General features: G+C 38.8%; 1 protein-coding gene across 4 annotated transcripts in view; it reads left to right on the top strand.

Moving 5' to 3' along the window:
* The window catches only part of LOC110455792 (patj homolog), a 54959-nt gene extending 31504 nt beyond the window's left edge, over positions 1–23455 (top strand). The window contains exons 8-16 of one of the 4 annotated variants that reach the window (XM_021506158.1): positions 2236–2315; positions 5408–5581; positions 8576–8962; positions 9533–9781; positions 11004–11729; positions 14764–14886; positions 19656–19724; positions 22224–22473; positions 23235–23455. In XM_021506158.1, the coding sequence (XP_021361833.1) occupies positions 2236–2315; positions 5408–5581; positions 8576–8962; positions 9533–9781; positions 11004–11729; positions 14764–14886; positions 19656–19724; positions 22224–22473; positions 23235–23440 (2264 nt within the window). In that variant the 3' untranslated portion in view covers positions 23441–23455. The remainder of the gene's footprint in view (positions 1–2235; positions 2316–5407; positions 5582–8575; positions 8963–9532; positions 9782–11003; positions 11730–14763; positions 14887–19655; positions 19725–22223; positions 22474–23234) is intronic. The other 3 variants (XM_021506160.1, XM_021506159.1, XM_021506161.1) reach the window with 3 other exon arrangements.
* The last annotated feature ends 584 nt before the right edge of the window (positions 23456–24039 follow it).

Here is a 24039-nt window from a genome sequence, read left to right as displayed (position 1 = left end):
TAGAGATGATGATGCGTTGACCTGAGAAAGTGTCATTTGCAAAGACATAATCAAGGTTGATAAAACTCTTTTCAGATCCATATAACCACATACTCACCAAAATAAAAGTCTTTAATTGTTGTATCATACGCTAAATAGTGTTTTGATCGTTAACGAAGATGGAATGTATCAAAAATTATACGGAGGAAAGTACTGCATGTTTCAGAGAGCATTGTGGCGTCACAATTAAAATGATGTCCAAATGTGAATATTGACCTGCTGTTTCTGAATATGGTAACACCAAGTCTATATCACAAATCACCAGCCTCCATGTGATCATGATGGAACCAATGAAGATGTAGGAACAATGAGTGCCATCTAAATATAATATTAAACTCTATTGTATCTGTACGTATTGGATGTTATACTCCAGTGTCCTTGAATTTACTATATATTTAAATTCAGAAATATCCCCTTCTGTATGTAATAGTATACTTGAGTGTCTCAGAGTGTATAAAATCAGAAATGTCCCCTTCTGTATATAATGGTATACATGTACTTAAGTGTCTCAGAGTGTATAAAATCAGAAATATCCCCTTCTGTATATAATGGTATCTTGAGTGTCTCAGAGTGTATAAAATAAGAGATGTCCCCTTCTGTATATAATGGTATACATGTACTTAAGTGTCTCAGAGTGTATAAAATCAGAAATGTCCCCTTCTGTATATAATGGTATCTTGAGTGTCTCAGAGTGTATAAAATCAGAAATGTCCTCTTCTGTATATAATGGTATACATGTACTTAAGTGTCTCAGAGTGTATAAAATCAGAAATGTCCTCTTCTGTATATAATGGAATACATGAACTTAAGTGTCTCAGAGTGTATAAAATCAGAAATATCCCCTTCTGTATATAATGGTATCTTGAGTGTCTCAGAGTGAATAAAATCAGAAATGTCCCCTTCTGTATATATAATGGTATACATGTATTTGAGTGTCTCAGAGTGTATAAAATCAGAAATGTCCTCTTCTGTATATAATGGAATACATGAACTTAAGTGTCTCAGAGTGTATAAAATCAGAAATATCCCCTTCTGTATATAATGGTATCTTGAGTGTCTCAGAGTGAATAAAATCAGAAATGTCCCCTTCTGTATATATAATGGTTTACATGTACTTGAGTGTCTCAGAGTGTATAAAATCAGAAATGTCCCCCTCTGTATGTAATGGTATACTTGAGTGTCTCAGAGTGTATAAAATCAGAAATGTCCCCTTCTGTATATAATGGCATACTTGACTATCTCAGAGTGTATAAAATAAGAGATGTCCCCTTCTGTATATAATGGTATACTTGAGTATCTAAGAGTGTATAAAATCAGAAATGTCCCCTTCTGTATATAATGGTATACTTGAGTGTCTCAGAGTGTATATAATCAGAAATGTCCCCTTCTGTATATAATGATATACTTGAGTGTCTCAGCGTGTATAAAATCAGAAATGTCCCCTTCTGTATGTAATGGTATACTTGAGTGTCTCAGAGTGTATAAAATCAGAAATCTGGATTATTATTTTTTTACATACTTATTCTAGGAGGCACGGTTAAGTCTAGTGGTAGGACGCCAGGCTCGTGACCGAAGGGTTGCGGGTTCGAGTAACGGCACGGCACAGCACTGTGTTGTATCTTTGAGCAAGATACTTTACTCCACTTGTTCCAGTCTACTCCCCTGTAAATGAGTATGTGGTTGGACAGTGCTAGAATCGTTGAATGCTAGCTGTGAGCGCCAACATAGCACCGGCTGTATGTTCCCCAGGGAGTTTAGAAAGATATTGGCTGGTTGCAAAGGCCCTATAACCATGAACAATAGTTTGTGAACCGTTTTGAGACGACCTATGAACTAGGTTGTGATAAAGCTGTATACAACAACTTCAAATTATTATCAATTTAATTAATAGGTCAAAAGAAACCTCATTTTAAAAGCACAAAATCAAACAGCAGTATCAAGTTACTCTCTCATCAGATTCCTTTAAAAAAAAACATGTTATTCAATGAAGCATGTAGATTGCAAGGGTACAAGTGTATGATCAAGTTGTTTTAAACACATGGCTTTGAACATAAAATGGATCAGGTATATCAAAATCTTCAGCCAACTTCTGGTAATGAACCGTGAGTGGTAGATTAATGATATTTGGCGAGGACATTGCTGGGCTGAATCAATGTTAACAATGTTGTTCAAATAAATATCTTTTTCTATTTCCAGCTGGTGAGTTGCTTCCTGACACGGAGACTTCTATCAGAGCATGCTGGGAACCAATCATTGGCGAGGAGTTTGAAGTTGTGGTAAGGGAGCCCACCGTCATACATCTACTGTCACCCAAACCTGTCACTTATGTTAAAGATCACTGTCCCACTGCAAATAAACACTGGAGAATTCCACTGAAGTTATTTGTGTAGATACAGCAACCTCCCATTGTGACCGGGTTATGGTACTAACATGGACCAGGTAGCTCAGTTGTTTAGAGCGACAGTAAAATGATTGGAGGTCCGTGGTTTAAGTCCTGGACTTGGCCAATGGCATTGTTATACTCAGAACACTGTGTTCATTCTGGTCTGTTTATTTAACCTTTGTTGTTTTTACATAAAAGTTCTGCAAGGTATGATTTCCCTTTTGTAAATAATTGTCAAAGCTGTAGCAATGTCATTACAAAGTGTCCACTGTATAGTTATACATTTTTGACAGCGGTATGGGGATCCTTAAAAGATAAACCTGTCAGGTGTCTACAGCATGTCCTCTGCTCTTTAGAGTGGGTACAGACAAAGACATGTTAACTCTCCATCTGATAAGGTCTCGGCAACTGTGTCTGTCTGCTGTGTTCTCCACAGAGGTCAGGAAACTTGACAGACAGCTTGAGATAGTCCTGTACCAGGCTGTGTCTGTCAGCTTCTCCACAGAGGTCAGGAAACTTGACAGACAGCTTGAGACAGTCATGTACCAGGCTGTGTCTGTCTGCTATGTTCTCCACAGAGGTCAGGGAACTTGACAGACAGCTTGAGATAGTCGTGTACCAGGCTGTGGCTGTCAGCTTCTCCACAGAGGTCAGGAAACTTGACAGACAGCTTGAGACAGTCCTGTACCAGGCTGTGTCTGTCTGCTGTGTTCTCCACAGAGGTCAGGGAACTTGACAGACAGCTTGAGACAGTCGTGTACCAGGCTGTGGCTGTCAGCTTCTCCACAGAGGTCAGGGAACTTGACAGACAGCTTGAGACAGTCGTGTACCAGGCTGTGTCTGTCTGCTGTGTTCTCCACAGAGGTCAGGAAACTTGACAGACAGCTTGAGATAGTCCTGTACCAGGCTGTGTCTGTCAGCTTCTCCACAGAGGTCAGGAAACTTGACAGACAGCTTGAGACAGTCATGTACCAGGCTGTGTCTGTCTGCTGTGTTCTCCACAGAGGTCAGGGAACTTGACAGACAGCTTGAGATAGTCGTGTACCAGGCTGTGGCTGTCAGCTTCTCCACAGAGGTCAGGGAACTTGACAGACAGCTTGAGACAGTCGTGTACCAGGCTGTGTCTGTCAGCTTCTCCACAGAGGTCAGGGAACTTGACAGACAGCTTGAGACAGTCGTGTACCAGGCTGTGTCTGTCTGCTGTGTTCTCCACAGAGGTCAGAGAACTTGACAGACAGCTTGAGACAGTCGTGTACCAGGCTGTGGCTGTCAGCTTCTCCACGGAGGTCAGGGAACTTGACAGACAGCTTGAGACAGTCCTGTACCAGGCTGTGTCTGTCAGCTTCTCCACAGAGGTCAGGGAACTTGACAGACAGCTTGAGACAGTCGTGTACCAGGCTGTGTCTGTCAGCTTCTCCACAGAGGTCAGGCTGTGGTGGTCAGGAATGCTGAATTCCTTTGTTATCACCTTCTCAGACTGACTTAGCACCAAACCCATTTTTTTTATTCCATATTTTTTTATTTATTTATTTTTTGTAAACACTGCCAGGCAGACCAAACTCACCTATCTCCTTTTACCTCACATTGGTGGTTTATTGGCAGTCATTGTGACATTTCAAAACTGGAGTTGTTCGGAGACAACACAGCAGCTTTTATGCAGCAGGCTCTGGCAGCAACCAATGGTATATGCAGAAGACTGAAGAGCTGCAGAAAGCTGTTGAGACAGCTATTTCGGTGTTGCAGGCCTCTCGAGGCCTAGAGGGCAGAATGGTGGGTCTGACAAGTCTTCTTGTAACAGAGGTTTAGTACCATTAGGTCCTCTCAAGACCTAGAAGGCAGGGAGGTATAGATCTGAATAAGTAATAGGGGTTACAGGGTAGGATTTAGTTTTACTGCAGAATGGGAGAGGAACAAGGGATAAAGTTTTTTTTTTAAAGAGAGTGGGGAGGGGGAATTTTTCCTATAGAGTTGACAGGGGTTGGGTTAGGAGTTGTGATATTATAAGATAGGGTATAATTTTCCTATAGAGTAGACAAGGGTTGGGGTTAGGAGTTGTGATATTTACAAGATAGGGTATAATTTTCCTAAAGAGTTGATGGGGGACTTGCAATTTTCTATTTCTCTTAACAAATACCACGGATAACATTAACAATTAACCTCTTCTGTTGATTAGTTTTATGTTAGGTGGATCTATCCATGATCAGAGTGAAAAAAATGTGTTTTAACTAATGTTGATAATGTAGAAATGAAGTCTGTTAAATTTTTATCTGTTTTCTACAAATTAGTTAAATGTTAAGTGCACTCTGTACCTGTTGCTGAGATTGTCAGAAGTGACTACATTATTGGTGTAATGTCATTACTTTGATTCCTTAGGGTGGCATTCCTAACCTCAGCTCATGTAGTCAGGTAGAGAATCAATATCACATAACCCACAGATTATCTGTAGTATCAGAAGTCACGTCTTCACATTGCAAGTTCTGCGGTTCAGGCTCCATCCTATTATACAGACACTTAATCTACTGGATATGTGTCAGAGAGTTTGCACTGATAACGTGGTTACAATATAAACCTGTCACTCATGTAAATGGATGTGATCAACACTTGGAAAGGCTGTGTGGGGATGTTTTGTGGGGAGGCTTTGTGGGGAGACTGTGTGGGGATGCTTTGTGGGGAGGCTGTGTGGAGATGCTGTGTGGAGATGCTTTGTGGGAAGGCTGCGTGGGGATGCTTTGTAGGGAGACTGTGTGGTGATGCTTTGTGGGAAGGCTGCATTGATGATGTTATTACAATATAAACCTGTCACTTGTGTAAATGGATGTTCATATTTTTTCCTAGAATTAAATAAAATCTTACCTGTTTTAGCAGCTGGCATTTGGTTTTATGACTGTAGTACAGAATATGGTCATCAGGCTTTTCAAAGAAAGAAAAGGTTGAGAATTCTTTTTTTGAAAATTGATGTATGTTTTGTTTCTTAACTATTTTCAGGTGGCCCAGTTGTCTAAGTTCAAGGAAGGGGGTGGGCTGGGAATCAGCCTGGAGGGCACAGTGGATGTGGAAAATGGAAAAGAGGTTCGGCCACACCACTACATACGTTCCATTCTTCCTGATGGACCTGTGGGTGTCAATGCAAGACTCATGAGTGGAGACGAACTTCTGGAGGTAAACTACCCCAAGTCTTTGTGTAGAGAGGTTTTCTCTCCTGTTCATACTATAGTAGCATTGGTAATGAGTTGTATTCCTGTCAAATGTTTCAATTCACATTGACTTTAGTAAACCAAGTTTTGATATTTGTTCAAAAATCAAGGGCATGAAGTGTCACATAGCTATATCCATATGTCCCACAGCATCATCGCTATTCTTTTTCTTACAGAAAAACTTTAACAATTAACTCACAAATACATCAGTTGAGTTTACATTTTAAGGTCATGGATCCAAGGTCAAGGTCACCATTACTACATGTATAAGTAAAATAAACCTTGTCATTGTATTCTGTTTTCATATAATTTAGAAGGAGCATTGTATTAGTATTTGAGAGTACAATTACCTTGAATGAGTCAATGGGCCAGGGTCACTATAACAGCCACTATTGATTCGGATGGGGGACGGGGAGGGGTATAAATCTATACCCATGTCCGTCTGTCTGTTCCACATCACTGCCATTATCATTACTGCCTTCATTTCCCTATTTAATCATACAACTTATACAAGTATTCATGATCACTATCCAAGTTTGTGTTCGAGGGGTCTTTGATCTAAGATCAAGGTCAATGTTACATGCTGTATGGTCAAGGTAAATTTACAAATCAAACATGAAAGTGAGTATGTTAACACTTAAGGGGACATCCATCACATCCCCTGACAATCTTATAGGAAACGAAACTGAACAACCCTTACCTTTGTGTTACGCATTTGTTCCGTGAGTGTGGAAAAAATGTTGAAAATGTGTGAATTTTTATTTTTACACAATTTTTTACGCAAATGCGGGAAACATGCTGTGAAAAAAATGTGTGTAAAATATGCAGAAATTTAACTTGGACATTTTCAAATGCTTTTTTAGCTCACCTGGCCCGAAGGGCTACCAAGTTTGTTAAAATAAATGACCTTCACCTATTTTCAAGGTCACAGGGGTCAAATATATTAAAAACTTTAAACAACTTCTTCTGAATAACCAAAAGTCGCAGGATGATGATATTTGGCCAGTAGCATGCTGGGATGAAGGGCTACCAAGTTTGTTCAAATGAATGATCTTCATCTATTTTCAAGGTCACAGGGGTCAATTGTCTTAAAAAATCTTTAAACAACTTCTTCTCAATTACTTAGAGGCCTAGGATAATGATATTCCGCCAGTAACATGCTAGGATGAAGGGATACCAAGTTTGTTCAAATCAATGACTTTTATTAGGTCACCTGAGCTTTAGCTCAAGTGACCTATTGCTATCCGTTTTCGTCCGTCGTCGTCCGTCGTCCGTCGTCCGTTAACATTTTACATTTCAAACTTAAAGTCAAGTTCTGCTGGGCCGATTGAACTGAAAGTTGGTAGGAATGATCGCCTCATGGTCCTGACAAAGTGTTGTTATTTTTCGGGTCGATCAGAAATCCAATATGGCCGCCACGGCCGCCATTTTGAAAACCTATTTCAAACTTAAAGTCAAGTTCTGCTGGACCGATTGAACTGAAAGTTGGTAGGAATGATCGCCTCATGGTCCTGACAAAGTGTTGTTATTTTTCGGGTCGATCAGAAATCCAATATGGCCGCCACGGCCGCCATTTTGAAAACCTATTTCAAACTTAAAGTCAAGTTCTGCTGGACCGATTGAACTGAAAGTTGGTAGGAATGATCGCCTCATGGTCCTGACAAAGTGTTGTTATTTTTCGGGTCGATCAGAAATCCAATATGGCCGCCACGGCCGCCATTTTGAAAACCTATTTCAAACTTAAAGTCAAGTTCTGCTGGACCGATTGAACTGAAAGTTGGTAGGAATGATCGCCTCATGGTCCTGACAAAGTGTTGTTATTTTTCGGGTCGATCAGAAATCCAATATGGCCGCCACGGCCGCCATTTTGAAAACCTATTTCAAACTTAAAGTCAAGTTCTGCTGGACCGATTGAACTGAAAGTTGGTAGGAATGATCGCCTCATGGTCCTGACAAAGTGTTGTTATTTTTCGGGTCAATCAGAAATACAATTTGGCTGCCATGGCCGCTATTTTGCTACTAAATTCTAATAGGCCGATCTCACTTAAAATTGGTCTAGGAATGATCAGCTCATGGTCCTGACAAAGTTAAGTTAACATTATACTATTTTTTACTCAAATTGGTACATATTTCAACAAACAAACAAAAATACTGTAGACTCAGGTGACCGTTAAGGCCCATGGGCCTCTTGTGTATATTCAAGGTCACAGGGGTCAAATATGTTAAAAACCTTTAAACAACTTCTTCTGAATAACCGAAAACCCTAGGATGATGCTATTTGGCCAATAGCATGCTGTGATGAAGGGCTACCAAGTTTCAAATGAATGATCTTGACCAACTTTGAAGGTCATAGGGGTCAAATGTCTTAAAATCTTCAAGCAACTTCTCAATAACCAAAAGGCCCAGGGTACTGATTTTGGGCCTGTAGCACGCAGGGATGAATGACCTCGACCAACTATCAAGGTCACTGGGGTCAGATGTCTTAAAATCTTCAAACAACTTCTCAATAACCAAAAGGCCAAGGGTACTGATATTGGGCCTGTAACATGCTGGGATTAAGGGCTACCAAGTTTGTTCAAATGAATGACCTTGACCCACTTTCAACCTAATCTCCTTGTTCGACATTCAAGGACACAGGCTTCATGTTTAAATCTTTTAATAGGTTCTTGTGAATCAAACACTGATATTCTGCCTGTAGCTATATTTCAGTCCACTTTTAAGATTACAAGTGTGAGATTTAATACCAGGTGAGCGATGCAGGCCCATTGGGCCTCTTGTTAGACTTAGAATAATTTCAAGGTTCAACATTCTGGACTTAGACATTTTTTATTAACTTATATTTTACATTTAGATATCCTAAATATCAAATTTTGAGAGATAAAAATTGATCAGTGACAATAATAAGCAGGTTGTTACTTTCCTTTAACACTGAATTTCATGACTCTTTCCCCAATTTTAGGTCAATGGCAAGAGACTTCTAGGGCTAAACCACAAGGAGGTAGTAGGTATCCTCAAGGAACTTCCTCAAAATGTTCGTCTGGTGTGTGCACGCCGAATACAAAAGCCTTCCAATGATATCTATGCACAGCAGGAGAACCAATTCCACAGCTCACAGCTTAACTCCGGGGTGAACGAGGTCACGCCCATCTCTGACCGGCTGGTCAAGGCAAAGTCGGAGATGGCACTCGCATCAGTGGACAGTACTCCCATCCAAAACTCCCTCAACAAAATGAAGTCTCGGTCACTGGAACCGCTGACTAACCTAGCCATGTGGAGTGGGGAGCCAGTTGTGATTGAGCTGAAAAAGGGAGACAAGGGGCTAGGATTTAGTATCCTGGATTACCAGGTAGGCTTCTTGTCAGAAAAATATTATTTATATATACCCAATGATTTCAGCAGGAGAATAAAACACTATGTTCTATAATGGTGTCAGTTTGGTCAACTTTTGAGTATAGGAACCGAAAGATATATTGGCATTTGAATGGATGTTTATCTATTGGCCAACTAGTGTTTCAGGATTCTTCATCAATAGGGGCCGCATTGCCCAAGTATTTAAGGTGTCTAACTGTCTACAATCACTAGCCCTTCACCACTGGGCTAAGTACCGGCCCGGATCTATGTTTTTTCTCCGTGTTCTACAATTTCTACACCAGAAAAACCTGGGATGACCTTTAATTACCATAGCTTCAAAAGGAAGTAAAGCACAAATAGATCGAACAAAGTCTTGATCAGCATTCAAAACTAGTTGGCACATAGATATACTACCGACTCAACTGGTGAGCACAGAGCCTTGTTGTGATTAGAAAGCCATAACTGTCAAATTGAGAGACAATACACTTTGTGATTTTTTTTCAAAAAAGCATTTCCAAGTCTCACATTTGTTCGGTATGACAATTGCCTCCCTTGACTTTTTTAGGACCCCGGAAACCCTACAGAGACTGTGATAGTAATTAGAAGCCTTGTCCCTGGGGGCGTAGCGCAACAAGATGGCCGACTTGTGCCAGGCGATCGACTCATTTTTGTCAATGAAGACAATCTAGAAAACGCTAATCTGGACGAGGCTGTTCAAGCTTTGAAAGGTGCTCCCAAAGGAATAGTACGAATCGGTGTTGCCAAACCCTTGCCATTAGGAAATAATGCATTCCAGACTACAAATAATGGCCAGGTATGTATTTAGGAATCCTCCTGTCTGGGAAGGTTAAGAGTGTCCTGGTTTGACAATATCAGGATCAAATACTTGTGCTGTACGTGTTGCAATTTTATTTCTCAAGAATTAATTTTTAGCTAAACACATGTATTTCAACTCGAGCATATCCATGCAATTCCTATAAAAAGTTAGTTAGCACTACTGACTTTATACAGTGGCAAAAATGTAAACAAGTGGAAATTAATTATCTACCTTAAGTCACTAAAGGCTGTTGAATGGTGTAGTACAAAATATAAATGTATGTGAAATAATTGTCCCCCTGTAGAATCCTTAGTAAGGAGTATTGACTATAAAATGTGAAATTTCAACCCCTCACAAATTTTGCAAAAATCAAAACTGCAAACTACATGGTACCTAACAGAGCAATGTGTCAAAACAAAATATGAATAATGCTTAGCTTTTGATGTTCAGATGGGTTCTGACATTAAACCCATTCAGAAAGCTGTTTGATCTCATTTTTAAAACTTGTTCATTACTTTGAGATTGGAAAATCTAAATAAAATTGATTATCCTACATGTTGGATAAGTTACCTGGAAGTTACCTGTGGGGTCTGAAACAGATAGCTATTTTTTAAACACACCAGTAAAACTAACTGCTAATTATTGTAGGTTTATTGTACATTTTGCCAGTGTCCCAGAAATGAAACTTTTCCCCCAAGTATTACATGTCAAAATCTCAATAGTGAAAGTTGGTTGACAATATGTGATACAGATATTTGCACAAAATGAAAGGATGGAGGATTCTGTACAACAAATAAGACAAACGGACTGATCTGTTCCTTACAGCATAACCTGTGTATAAATTTACCAGTTTGTAAAAAGATATAGTAAATGCTCTCTGTCTGAAACAAACACATAGCAAACATAATTAGGCCAGTTGTAGAGTTTCCCATTGCTGAGAGTGATGTTTGTTATGTATTATTATTGTCAAGAACAAATGGATCTTCCCAGTAACAATCCGGATTGTCACAGCCTGGTTGAGACAGAGTGTAGTGTATGAGCTGGGTAGTGTATTAACTGTTTGGTGGTATATGTGTTGATGACAGACTATGTAATTTTGATCAAGAAAGGATATTTTAGCTTGAATTTCATTTCATTTATTATTACTAAATTCTACAATATTCATTGTGTCTACACTTAATGTTATGTTTTATACTCTTTTTTTCATTTCCTCTGACAGAATGCTACCTTCCCTTTGAATCACCATAGCTACATGGAGGGTGGGTATCACTTCTCAAGCCTTCCACAGCCTCCTCAGCATATAGCACACTCCGCCGAAAACTTACAACGACTTCCCGAGCAAGACAGCTACCCCTTCCCTGTTTCCATGCAAGAACATGCCGACTCATTCTCCAGTGGTGAGAAAACGGACGGCCACAAATCAAATCGTGATAGTTTCTATGAGAGTGATGAAGACACTGGGATTGTTTCACCTAATAATCCCGCCTCTGTTAAACCAATGACCACGCCTCGGACTCATATACACAAAAACATGGCGTCAGGGTCATACGAGAATGACAGTGTTGTGTTAAGTCTTCAGCAACAGCAACAAGCAGAACTTGCTGTGGACCAGACACCTCCCACCCCTCAACCACGAACTCTCCTACCCGACTACGAAAACTTAATAAAAACAACACAGCCAAAAGTAACGCTTGAACCTTCTAAGTTCACATCAGAAAGTCCACATTCAGTGTCTCCTGTGGAGTATGAAAATGCTCTCCCAACTTACGAGGAAGCCACGGCAGGTGACCTCGACGATATGTTTTCATCGGTCCCTCCAATTCCAGATGGACCTCCCCCTCCTGTACCACTTCGATCGGAATCTCAAACACAGCAGTATCCGGTGGAAGAGGTGATTCAAAAGGAGGAGGAGAGAACGGTTAGGGCAAGTCCCTCATCTGATGAGGTACGACATATCATAGGTCATACAGATGTATTCAGGTGTGACCTGATGACATACAGGTATCTGTAGATGTGTCATACATGTACATATGAAGGTATGATGTAGTGTCATACAATTATCTGTAGATGTGTCATACATGTACATATGAAGGTGTGACGTAGTGTCATACAGGTATCTGTAGATGTGTCATACATGTACATATGAAGGTGTGACGTAGTGTCATACAGGTATCTGTAGATGTGTCATACATGTACATATGAAGGTGTGACATAGTGTCATACAGGTATCTGCAGGTGTTACATAGTGTCATACAGGTATCTGCAGGTGTGACATGGTAATATAAATTATCCACAGTTATGAAATAGCATCACAGCTATCCAGAGGTATGAAACTGTCATTCCAGTACTCACAGTTACGCTGTATGTAACTGTAATACAGGTACCTACAGGTATGAAGCAGTCGTACAGATATCAACAGGTGATATAGTGTCCTACATGCCACCGTACAGGTGATATAGTGCCTTACATGCCACCGTACAGGTGATACAGTGCCCTACATGCCACCATACAGGTGATATAGTGCCCTACATGCCACCGTACAGGTGCTATAGTGCCTTACATGCCACCGTACAGGTGATACAGTGCCTTACATGCCACCATACAGGTGATACAGTGCCCTACATGCCACCGTACAGGTGCTATAGTGCCTTACATGCCACCGTACAGGTAATATAGTGCCCTACATGCCACCATACAGGTGATATAGTGCCCTACATGCCACCGTACAGGTGCTATAGTGCCTTACATGCCACCGTACAGGTGATACAGTGCCTTACATGCCACCATACAGGTGATACAGTGCCCTACATGCCACCGTACAGGTAATATAGTGCCCTACATGCCACAGTACAGGTGATATAGTGCCCTACATGCCACCGTACAGGTGATACAGTGCCCTACATGCCACCATACAGGTGATATAGGGCCCTACATGCCACTGTTGCTGCCATTACACAGCGGTCCCCAGTCCCCTTTGGTATAGAGGTGCTGTTTTGTGTGCCACAGGGTATCTGAGGTTATACATTATATTATTCACTGTCTAAGTCTTCTCAACAGCATTGATGTATTTATCGTGTGCTGTTATGCATGTAATTTATGCAGCGACACTTGTTTGTGTGTTTCATTATTCATATCGAAATAATTCTTTTGCATGATTTGGGATTTGTTTGTCATAATGGATGCTTTTGATCTGTCTATTTTGTAAAAAAAATCATTAAAAAAATTACATTAAGAAAAGAATACAGAAGCAAAATAAAATGGAATTATTATTCATTTTCTAGATAAAGCCATACACAACAGTTCATCACAGTACCAAAACACTAGATAAAGCCATACACAACAGTTCATCACAATACCCAAACTCTAGATAAAGCCATACACAACAGTTCATCACAATACCCAAACTCTAGATAAAGCCATACACAACAGTTCATCACAGTAGCAAAACACTAGATAAAGCCATACGCAACAGTTCATCACAGTACCAAAACACTAGATAAAGCCATATACACAACAGGTCATCACAGTACCAAAACAATAGATAAAGCCATACACAACAGTTCATCACAATACCCAAACTCTAGATAAAGCCATACACAACAGTTCATCACAATACCAAAACACTTTATAAAGCCAAACAAAACAGTTCATCACAGTACCAAAACACTAGATAAAGCCATACACAACAGTTCATCACAGTACAAAAACACTAGATAAAGCCATACACAACAGTTCTTCACAATACCAAAACACTAGATAAAGCTATCGCAACAGTTCATCACAATTCCAAAACACTAGATATAGCCATACACAACAGTTCATCACAGTACCAAAACACTAGATAAAGCTATACACAACAGTTCATCACAGTACCAAAACACTAGATAAAGCCATACACAACAGTTCATCACAGTACCAAAACACTAGATAAAGCCATACACAACAGTTCATCACAGTACCAAAATGCTAGATAAAGCCATTCACAACAGTTCATCACAGTACCAAAACACTAGATAAAGCCATACACAACAGTTCATCACAGTACCAAAACACTAGATAAAGCCATACACAACAGTTCATCACAGTACAAAAATGCTAGATAAAGCCATACACAACAGTTCATCACAATACCAAAACACTAGATAAAGCCATACACAACAGTTCATCACAGTACCAAAACACTAGATAAAGCCATACACCACAGTTCATCACACTCACTCACAGTACCAAAACTGAAAACATGTGTGCTCAGTATCAGATGCAGACAGGGAAGTAACTCAAAAACCATTTCTAGTACGTATACACTTCAAAGAAACAGGGAAGTAACTCTGAAGTTATTCATAGTCACAGATTAGTTAACAGAAACTGTAAACAGTGACAGGGAAGTAAAGGACTGGGTATGGTCCAGGGAACGGTTTTTTTCTATGATTAATTGTTATTTGTATATGTTGTTCCCTGAGGACTGAGCTGGGGCTGAATATGTTAATAACATAATAACTGACTAAATTTGATGTGAAGCATCCCTTGGTCAGTGGATTAAATTTGGATTTAGGATTTAGGATTTACTCCTACAGAATAGGTTAACAAAGAGAAAGTGTTGATAAAAGAACTAATTTACAATCAATGCCTTTTAATGTATTTTTCTTGGCTAAATATCAGATAAATTTTAAAACATGAAATCAGTGAATCCCTATTTGATCACTATTTACCTGATAAGACCCCAAGACATACATGTACTTTCTGTAAAACAGGACAATAATTTAATGGTTGTTGTCAAGATTCTTTTTTATCGGACTCGTCAGAAAACTGACCGTTAATACAGCATTGTTTTATGTTTCTTTGTGTGTATAACATTCTGTATTTGTTGTGCTTGAGAATGTTTTTAATTTTGTGTTAGTGAAGTTGGAAATGATTTTAGTTTTCATATGCTAGCCGCTTTCAATGTGATGTGATGATTTTGTTGCTGATTTGTTCGCCAGCCTGTGATAAGTGCAGTTGTGTCCCCGTCTGACAAAAAGGTGTCCTCGCCCAAGCGGACACCTCCCCCGATCCCTCCTAAACCGGCACCTCCCAAGGCTCTGCTGATACAAGTCAAGCCTAAGGTAACAACGCAAGCTGGCCACACTCTGCCTCCTCTGCATGCACAGATCTATGGGATAACTCAGACTTATACTAACAGCTTCCCACAAATTAACAAAAACTTAATGCGAAATAATCTGATTGCTTCTCGCTAATTTCTAAGTAATATTGCAATATCCTTTATGGGAATTTCTTGTTTCAGTGGTATCTTCCTGTCATATTTACAGATTTTTTTACAGATTTTTGTTATCGCATGACACAAAATTTATACGTAATATTCAAATATTCTTTACAGCAAATATTTGTTGAAAAAGTATCTTCCAATCCTGTTTACAGTAATGCACTAATAGCATGTCACATATTTTCTATGTAATATTCAAATATTCCTTGTTTGATTGGCCACCCCATCCACTGCCCTCAGAGGTCTATGTGCCCTTCATATATTGTCAAAGCCCTTTATAATGCCAACACTTTGCTGGACAAATGGTGACAGTATAACAAGGTCTGATTGTACTTCAATCTCGTGAAAGTAATGTGTCATCAACAGAAAAGAAGAAAACCCAGTTTTACAAAAACATTTATAATGTTCTGTGTATTTCACGTTAAATATGTACTGTGATACATTCCAGAATAACACCAGTTAAAACAAAACTTTTGTTGACTTTATTCACCTAGTGAGTTAGTTTGGTTGACCTTCTGTATTTGCGTGTGGCTCTTCTTATTGGATTTTATTTTCATTGTTGATTCACCTTGTCTTTTTTTTCTCCAGTTCTTTCAAAACTTTTTTTATTGAGTTTAGTTTTAAATTCTTCCCTATGTCACACATTGCATTTTAGACAACTCTCCAAAATATTCACAGATTTAAGTCAAACTTGGTATGTGCATGCAATTTTCAAATTTGCCAAGTTGGAAGATGAATGAAATCCATGAATATTTTATGATTTGATTAGGTTAAGATACTTCTCAATTCTGGTTGGCCAATTATTGCATGCCAACTCCCTAAATATTCATGGATTTCAGCCAATGATTGGATTGAAAATCTCAGGCCAAGTTTGAAGAGAAACAGAATCTGTCAATATTTGATTAGGTAACGGGCACTTCCTCCTTTTTGATTGGTTGTCTCTAGGTATATTCACCAATATTTGTATGATGCGCATGTTTGAAGTTTATTAGAATCTTAGGATTTTTAATGCGGTCACAGATACTTACTTATTTCTGATACATGTACATTACATTTAGGTAGAGATTGTTTATTAAGTGTTACCAGCATGGTTGAGATGGCTGATAGGTTTCTAAGGTTAGCTGATGTGTTGTCTTGCATGATTCATTAGTTTTCATTAATACATTATAGATGTATCTATACAAAGTATGGAGTACGGACTTGTACCAGTTTGACACGTCTTTTGTCACCTAGTATTCCATCACTCATTAGCTATGCATCGTAGACTGCATGCTGTTGTGTTTTGTATATGGGTAATTCTGTTCTGGTAGCCTTACTGGGAAACGGCCTACACCGACCTTGTATAATATTTCATACATGTCATGCACTGTTAGCAAGCTATTTAGATATGTGACAGAGCATGACTGGCTTAGTTTCTGTGGCTGGGTCCCCTCTAATTGATTTACCTGTAAGGTACAGCTGCTGGACTGTTTACAGGTGCTAGTATAGCACTATTTATTTACCTGCTATAGTCTACTGACATATAGGACCATGTGTTAACCTGCACTGCAGCTACGCCATAATGTAAGTCATGTACCATAAGTACAATGCTATCATGCCAAGCACCTTATATATGTATGTTGTTTGAAAGTTGTAGCTGAACGTCAGTGCTTTACTGAGGTATATAGGACCAATACTCACACATTTATGTATACTGGTTATCATATATGCACTCATTACAGTTATAAAACTTGTTAAATATACACAGTTTTAATCGTGTGCATTTTGTAATCAACATTTGTAAATGATTTCTGTTTGAGGTTATAAGAGAGTTAGAATGTCTCTAGTTAAGATGTTGTGTATGTGCTGTATCACTGTAGAGGAGTCTATATAACCTCACTAACCTATCAGCTTTGTGAACTACAGGATACTGTAACTATGCTGATGGTTTGTTTTTACAGGGATTTCTTTTTAAAAAACCATTTATTTACTTTAATTGATTTGTACATTATATAGGTGTATAGGTAAATGCATTAGGAAGACAAAATCAAGCATAAAGGGTGTGCTAATATTTATAGAACAATTAGCTCACCTGGCATGAGCGACATTTAGGTGTTTCGATGATACACATCCATCACTCTTCCTTCATTGGTCTGGTCAGCATCATTTTTTTTAGCTCACCTGGCACGAAGTGCCAAGTGAGCTTATGCCGTGGCGCTGCGTCCATCGTCCGTCCGTCTGGCGTCAATATTTTACTTTAAACAACTTCTTCAAAATAACCGAAAGGCCTAGGGTGTCGATATTTGGCCAGAAGCAAACTGGGATGAAGGGCTACAAAGTTTGTAAACATTAATGACCTTGACCCATTTTCAAGGTCACAGGGGTCAAATATGTTTAAAACTTTAAACATCTTCTTCTCGATAACCAAACTGCCCAGGGAGATGATATTTGGCCAGTAGCATGCTTGGGTGAAGGGCTAACAAGTTTGTTCAATTGAATGACCTTCAACAATATTCAAGGTCACGGGGGTCAATTGTCTTAAAAAAAACTTTTAAACAACTTCCTCTCAATAACCAAAATGCCCAGGGTGATGATATTTGGCCAGTAGCATGCTGAGATGAAGGGCTACAAATTTTGTTCAAATGTATAACCTTCACCCATATTCAAGGTCACAGGGGTCAAATATGTTAAAAACTTCAAAACAACTTCTTCTCAATAACCAAAATTCCCACGGTGATAATGTTTGGCCAGTAGCATGCTGAGATGAAGGGCTACAAATTTTGTTCAAATGTATAACCTTCTCCCATATTCAAGGTCGCAGGGGTCAAATATGTTAGACACTTCAAAACAACTTCTTCTCAATAACCAAAAGGCCCAGGGTACTGATATTGGTCCTGTAGCATGCTGGGATGAAGGGCTACGAAGTTTGTTCAAATGAATGACTTTGACCCACTTTCAAGGTCACTGGGGTCAAATATGTTAAAAATTTTAAACAACTTCTTTGTAAAATCTTTTAAGTCTGAATCTGTAGCGTGCTGTTGTAGAGGGCAATTTTTTTTCCAAATGAAGGATCCTTACCCACTTTCAAGGTCACTGGGGTCAAATATGTAAAATCTTAAAACGACCTCTTCTGACTAACCATGGGTCCCAGGATGTTGATACTTTGCAAGTTGCATCCTGAGGTAAAAGGCTATAAAATGTGTTCAACATAATGACTTTGTTTGACTTTCAATCACAGGGGCGAAATGTTTAAAAAAACAAAAATGGGACTTTTGAATGAATTTTAATCATAAATTCTGATATTTTACCTGTTGCTTTATTTTAGGTCACTTTTAAGGTTACAAGTGTGAGATTTATACCAGGTGAGCGATGCAGGCCCATTGGGCCTCTTGTTCTTTAAACAACTTCTTTGTAAGATCTTTTAAGTCTGAATCTGTAGCGTGCTGTTGTAGAGGGCAATTTTTTTCTCAAATGGATGAGCCTTACCCACTTTCAAGGTCACAAAGGTCAAATTTGTTAAAAACTTAAAAAGATCCCTAATGCCATATAACTATTGTGCCCCCTGAACTTGTTGAGGATGTAAAGCTTATTTTCAAAATTCTTTCAAATGTTTCTTTTAAAGATTGATCTTGTTCATAGAAATCAAGTTTGGCTTTTAGTTTGATTGGATGAATTATGAGAATCAAATTTGTACATGTGAATGCCCTTTATCCACTTTCAAGGTCACAAGGGTCAAAATTTTCAAAATTTTCAAACATTGTCATTTATATATCCATAAAACATTGAGTGGAGGTTATTCTCCCTAAACCTTGTCAGACTGAAGAGCTATCAAGTTTGTTCAGATAAATAATCATAAGGCACTTTCAAGGTCACAGGAGTCAAATATATTAAAATCATCAATATCTTTTCGAGACGTACGATGTCTACAGTGACATTATTCAGCCAGCAGTTTGCTGGTAGGAAGGATCAAAATTTGTCCAAATAGCATAGATTGTGTGTCTAGTATGACATTGACTAACTTTCTGAGTCACATGAGTCAAATAGATTAAAATAAAATTAAAACAAATTTTTCTAAAGATCCACAATACCCAAGAAAATGATAAGTTAACTTAAGTCATTTCATAGGTCATTTATATATATACAACATTTGATATAGCGCCCTATCTAGCTAACATAAACCACTCATAAGGGTCAAACATTTTCTAAAGTATTTTTTAAAATTCGCATAGTCCAGAGAAATGTTATTAAGCTTAGCTTATAGCTTGCTAGAATGAACAATTATATAGATCAGCTTTGCTAGAAAAAATATCTTGATCCATTTTCAAGGTCACAGGGGTCAAAAGTGTCGAAACTTCAATAGACTTCTCAAGTTGGGATGTTTCTGACATGATCTGGTGCATCATATATCTTTAATAAAGTATTTTTCTGTCAGATTGTCATCACTGTAAGCAATCATCAACGTTAATAAAAAAATCTCTTTTTAGTCATAATTCTACCTGGTGTTAAATTTTCCTGAAATTTGAAAGATTTTTTGTGTCTAAACAGTGTTGACAGTCTGATGATCTGTGTTGTTTTGCACTACATTAACAGATTGTCCCAGCTAATACTAACTAAACTGACCGTTCCTTTCAGGAAACACCTCCCCCTCTTCCAGCCTCCTCTCCCCCACAGTTAGACCAAGCTGGTGCTGCAGGCTTAAAGGTAAGCCCTAGTGCAGTTGTAGGCTTGAGGACAAGCCCTAATAAATGTGTAGGTGTTAAGGTAAGCCCAGTACAAAAGGTAAGCCCTTATGCATGTAAAGGCGTGAAGGTAAGCCCTAATAAAGGTGTATAGGTAAGCATAGTACAAAAGGTAAGCCCTAATGCATGTAAAGGCATGAAGGTAAGCCCTGATAAAGGTGTAGGCATTAAGGCAAGCCCAGTACAAAAGGTAAGCCCTTATGCATGTAAAGGCTTGAATGTAAGCCCTAATAAAGGTTTAGGCGTTAAGGCAAGCCCAGTACAAAAGGTAAACCCTTATGCATGTAAAGGCTTGAAGGTAAGCCCTAATAAAGATTTAGGCTTTAAGGCAAGCCCAGTACAAAAGGTAATCCCTCATGCATGTAAAGGCTTGAAGGTAAAGCCCTAATAAAGGTGTAGGCGTTAAGGTAAGCCCAGTACAAAAGGTAATCCCTTATGCATGGAAAAACTTGAGGTTAAGCCCTGATAAAGGTGCCGCTTGAAGGAATCCCTTAAACAGGTTTAGACTTCAAGGTAATAAGCCCTAATACAGAGTTATTCTTAAAAGTTAGCCATAATGCAGATGTAGGCTTGAAGGTAAGCCCTAGTAAAGGTGAATGCTTTAAGGTAAGCCTTAATAATGGTTTAGGCTTGAGAGATTAACTTGAACAAATGAGTGGCTTTAATAATAGCGGTGTGTAGGCTGAAAGGTAAGCCTGTAAGTGTTAAGATAATCCATATACAGGTAATGTCTTTGATATTCAAGAGTAAACTCCATCCTATAATACATAAAATGGTTAGTTCCACACTTTAAGACAATGAATTGCAGTTAAGATCTACCTCTAATAAAGTGACTTAAAGGTAAGCCCCAAATTGAGAGATCTGAATAGCCTTTACTAATCACTTTGTCTTTCTGTCTGTCTTTCTATCTGTCTGTCCACAAGTGCATTGATTTTAATTAAAGAGTTATCCCTATTGATTTTGGGGTGATGATGTCAAGGCCAAATTTGCTGCTACTGAAAATAGAACAAAAAGGTATTGTATTTTTTATCCAGGTGATTTATTAAGTTGCTTTCAAACTTCGCATCCATTAGTCATCATAGAAGAAGTTAAAGAAGTGCAGCTGATCGACTGACTGAATGGCTGGCCTGGATGATTGGGCAGATTGCATGCATTTGTAATAAGGCAGCTTCGTTCTGAATGGTTTATAGTTCCACATAATTGTCATTTGTCTGTCTGCTATTTAAGATGATATATTCACTCTGTGAAGCCCATTATTTCCACACAATTTGCTTAAAAACCAGGGCTTTCATTTTATGCAGTTGCATTTATTCAAGTACAGAATAGCATACCATGAATAGCATATGGAACTGCACCATCCTCCTTTTCTTATTTGACACCTTGCTTCTTTCAAGATTATACATCAAAATTAGAACAGGCATCCAACACTCTTCACATATTTAACAACCACTGCCCTTCAATTCAGCACATGTACAGTGGCTCTCTTATCATCACCAATACCCCCCTCCCCTCTCCTTATAACTGTCATCCTAGATCTCCCCCACAGTTCTTTACATCCACACCACAATCCTTCAGTTGTTGTACCCCACTGTTCACATGTTCACCCCCCCCCACCCCCCCCACCCCCCTCACCTGTTCTCTACAACTACACCTCCTTCCCACTGCCCTTAACATGTACACCTCCAACCACCCACATCCCCCACCCTCACCCCCAACCCCACAACACTGCCTGTCACATGTTATACCTCCTCCTCCTCCTCCTCCTCCTCCTCCTCCTCCTCCTCGCTTCCTTCACATTAGTTACGTATAGTGTAGAGGTTTACAGAAGTTTTTAACATTACAATCAGAATGCCATGTTTATATAATAAATATACAGTATTTTATCATATTATTTTGGAATTGTAGTGCACTGTTTTTATATGCTTATTTATTATTGAAAATGTTATGGTAGTTTATATAGACTGTACACCTTTGATGTTAATCATGTGTCTAAATCTTTGTTTGATTTTCCGTAAATCACTTCTAGACAATTCTTTTCATCAGAACTTGGTAGTTAGACTTTCCCTTGTAAGGTTTCCCTCATATGTTTGAAGCACGAAATTAAATACAATTTCAATTTAAGCAATGTTGTTTAGCACTGTAACTCTTAGATTAGGATACTAGCTCATAAACTCTGTGTATAATAGTTATTCAACTGTTACAGGTATGGATGCTGTCTTAAACAACTGGTGTACCCTTTGTGGTGTGGAATCATGTGCACTTGTGTGTTTGTAGTAGAGAAATAAATAACTTATTTTCTATTCTTTTCTTTTTCGCAAAAAAAATCCTATCACTACTTTATCTTTCATAATGATTTTCCCATTTTGTGTAATATTTGAAAAATCCAAAGTTACAATAATTTTTTAAAAATGTCTTTTTAATATCACTATGTGTTAATTCAAATATTTTATCTCATTTGCAGATCAGCCCTCGAATTCCTCGGCACCGTCAGACGGACAGTCTAGATAGTTCTTTTTCATCGTCATCAGAACAGGCCCCAGCTGCAAGTGACCTTAACAAGTCTTCGCCCTGTTCGTCCCCCCGGACGATGTCCCCAGGTCGTTCACCTATGTCCTCCCCAAACCTACGACGCACCCTCTCCGGAGGCTCCGACTCACTACCCCCATCTTTAGAGAAAAAGTTGAAGCTAAAGAAAGGGAAGGATGAACTAGGTATGTCAATTTAATGTCAATTTGTCTCCCCTTTTAATGAACCTTAGGTTTAAAGGTTATCCCCTTCTGGAAAAAAGGCTGTGTTTTTTTTTTAAAAGTTATTCAAGCAAAAGCATGTAAATTTGACCTGCAGTATAGTTAAACAACTGAAATGTTTGTTAGGGAAAGCTTCCTGGTATGAAATAGTTGTGTCAGGGGAAGTTGTGCATTCATTTGAAATGTGCATGCACTTATTCCAAAGCAGCTGAATTCTTCAATTAAGGTAAAGAATTGTGTGAGAGATATTTGAATTTAACTCCCGTAATGGTAGACTTTGTTCTTTTTCAGATTTCTTTATATCTTTAATCATTTGTCCAACATGTGGTTTTCACTGACATTTCGAGAAATTGTTTCGATGATACACCTGTTTGATTCATCTTGTTGTTATATTCATTATTGATTAAATATTTATAGATTGTATCTAACAGTTTTAAATAAAATTCATTCAATGTATAAATGTTAAAAGATTTTACTTGATATGTCCTTTATACAAATGAAAATGGGTGGTAGACAGCTTCAGTATACAAGTCAACCGACACAGCATACCAACATATTAGATAACATACCATATCTGAGATACCCAGCAGACGGATTCCACAAGGGGTAAACGAGTCTGACCATAAGTAGAAGAGTACCATAATCAAAAGGAATGCCATAGTGATGTTGTTTGTCTGTTAAAAGTGACAGGGAAGTAACTCTGAAACAATTCTTTAATTGTATAGGTATGACAGTGGAGGCTGTAGACAAGGGAATTAATGGCTGTTTGGTCAAGACTGTGTTACACTCGGGTGCGATCGGCAAGGACGGGCGTATTCAATCTGGCGATTACATTGTTGCCATCAACAATGAGAGTTTGAGGAAAATCACCAATGCCCAGGCACGGGCTGTAATCCGCAGGGCCACTCTGCTTGGCCTTAACATAGAGTAAGTGTACTGTATTCTAATTGTACAATGCCCAGGCTCGGGCTATAATCCGCAGGGCCACTCTGCTTGGCCTTGACATAGAGTAAGTGTACTGTATTCTAATTGTACAATGCCCAGGCATGGGCTATAATCCACAGGGCCACTCTGCTTGGCCTTGACATAGAGTAAGTGTACTGTATTCTAATTGTACAATGCCCAGGCTCGGGCTATAATCCGCAGGGCCACTCTGCTTGGCCTTGACATAGAGTAAGGGTACTGTATTCTAATTGTACAATGCCCAGGCACGGGCTATAATCCGCAGGGCCACGCTGCTTGGCCTTGACATAGAGTAAGTGTACTGTATTCTAATTGTACAATGCCCAGGCACGGGCTATAATCCACAGGGCCACGCTGCTTGGCCTTGACATAGAGTAAGTGTACTGTATTCTAATTGTGTGAAGTTTTAAAAGGTGATTCAAAGTTATTGGAAAATAGCATTGCAAGATTTTGTGTATGCCAGCTTGTTACTGTAAAGGTAATATATTTTCTGATGGGTTTTAATTCAATTTGAAATATTGGTGATATCTAAAATCTTGGTGTTATACACATAAAACCTCTTTTTAT

This window comes from Mizuhopecten yessoensis, unplaced genomic scaffold (genome assembly GCF_002113885.1).
Source record: "Mizuhopecten yessoensis strain PY_sf001 unplaced genomic scaffold, ASM211388v2 scaffold8381, whole genome shotgun sequence".
NCBI lineage: Eukaryota > Metazoa > Mollusca > Bivalvia > Pectinida > Pectinidae > Mizuhopecten > Mizuhopecten yessoensis.
This window is presented reverse-complemented; position numbering and strand designations above follow the sequence as displayed.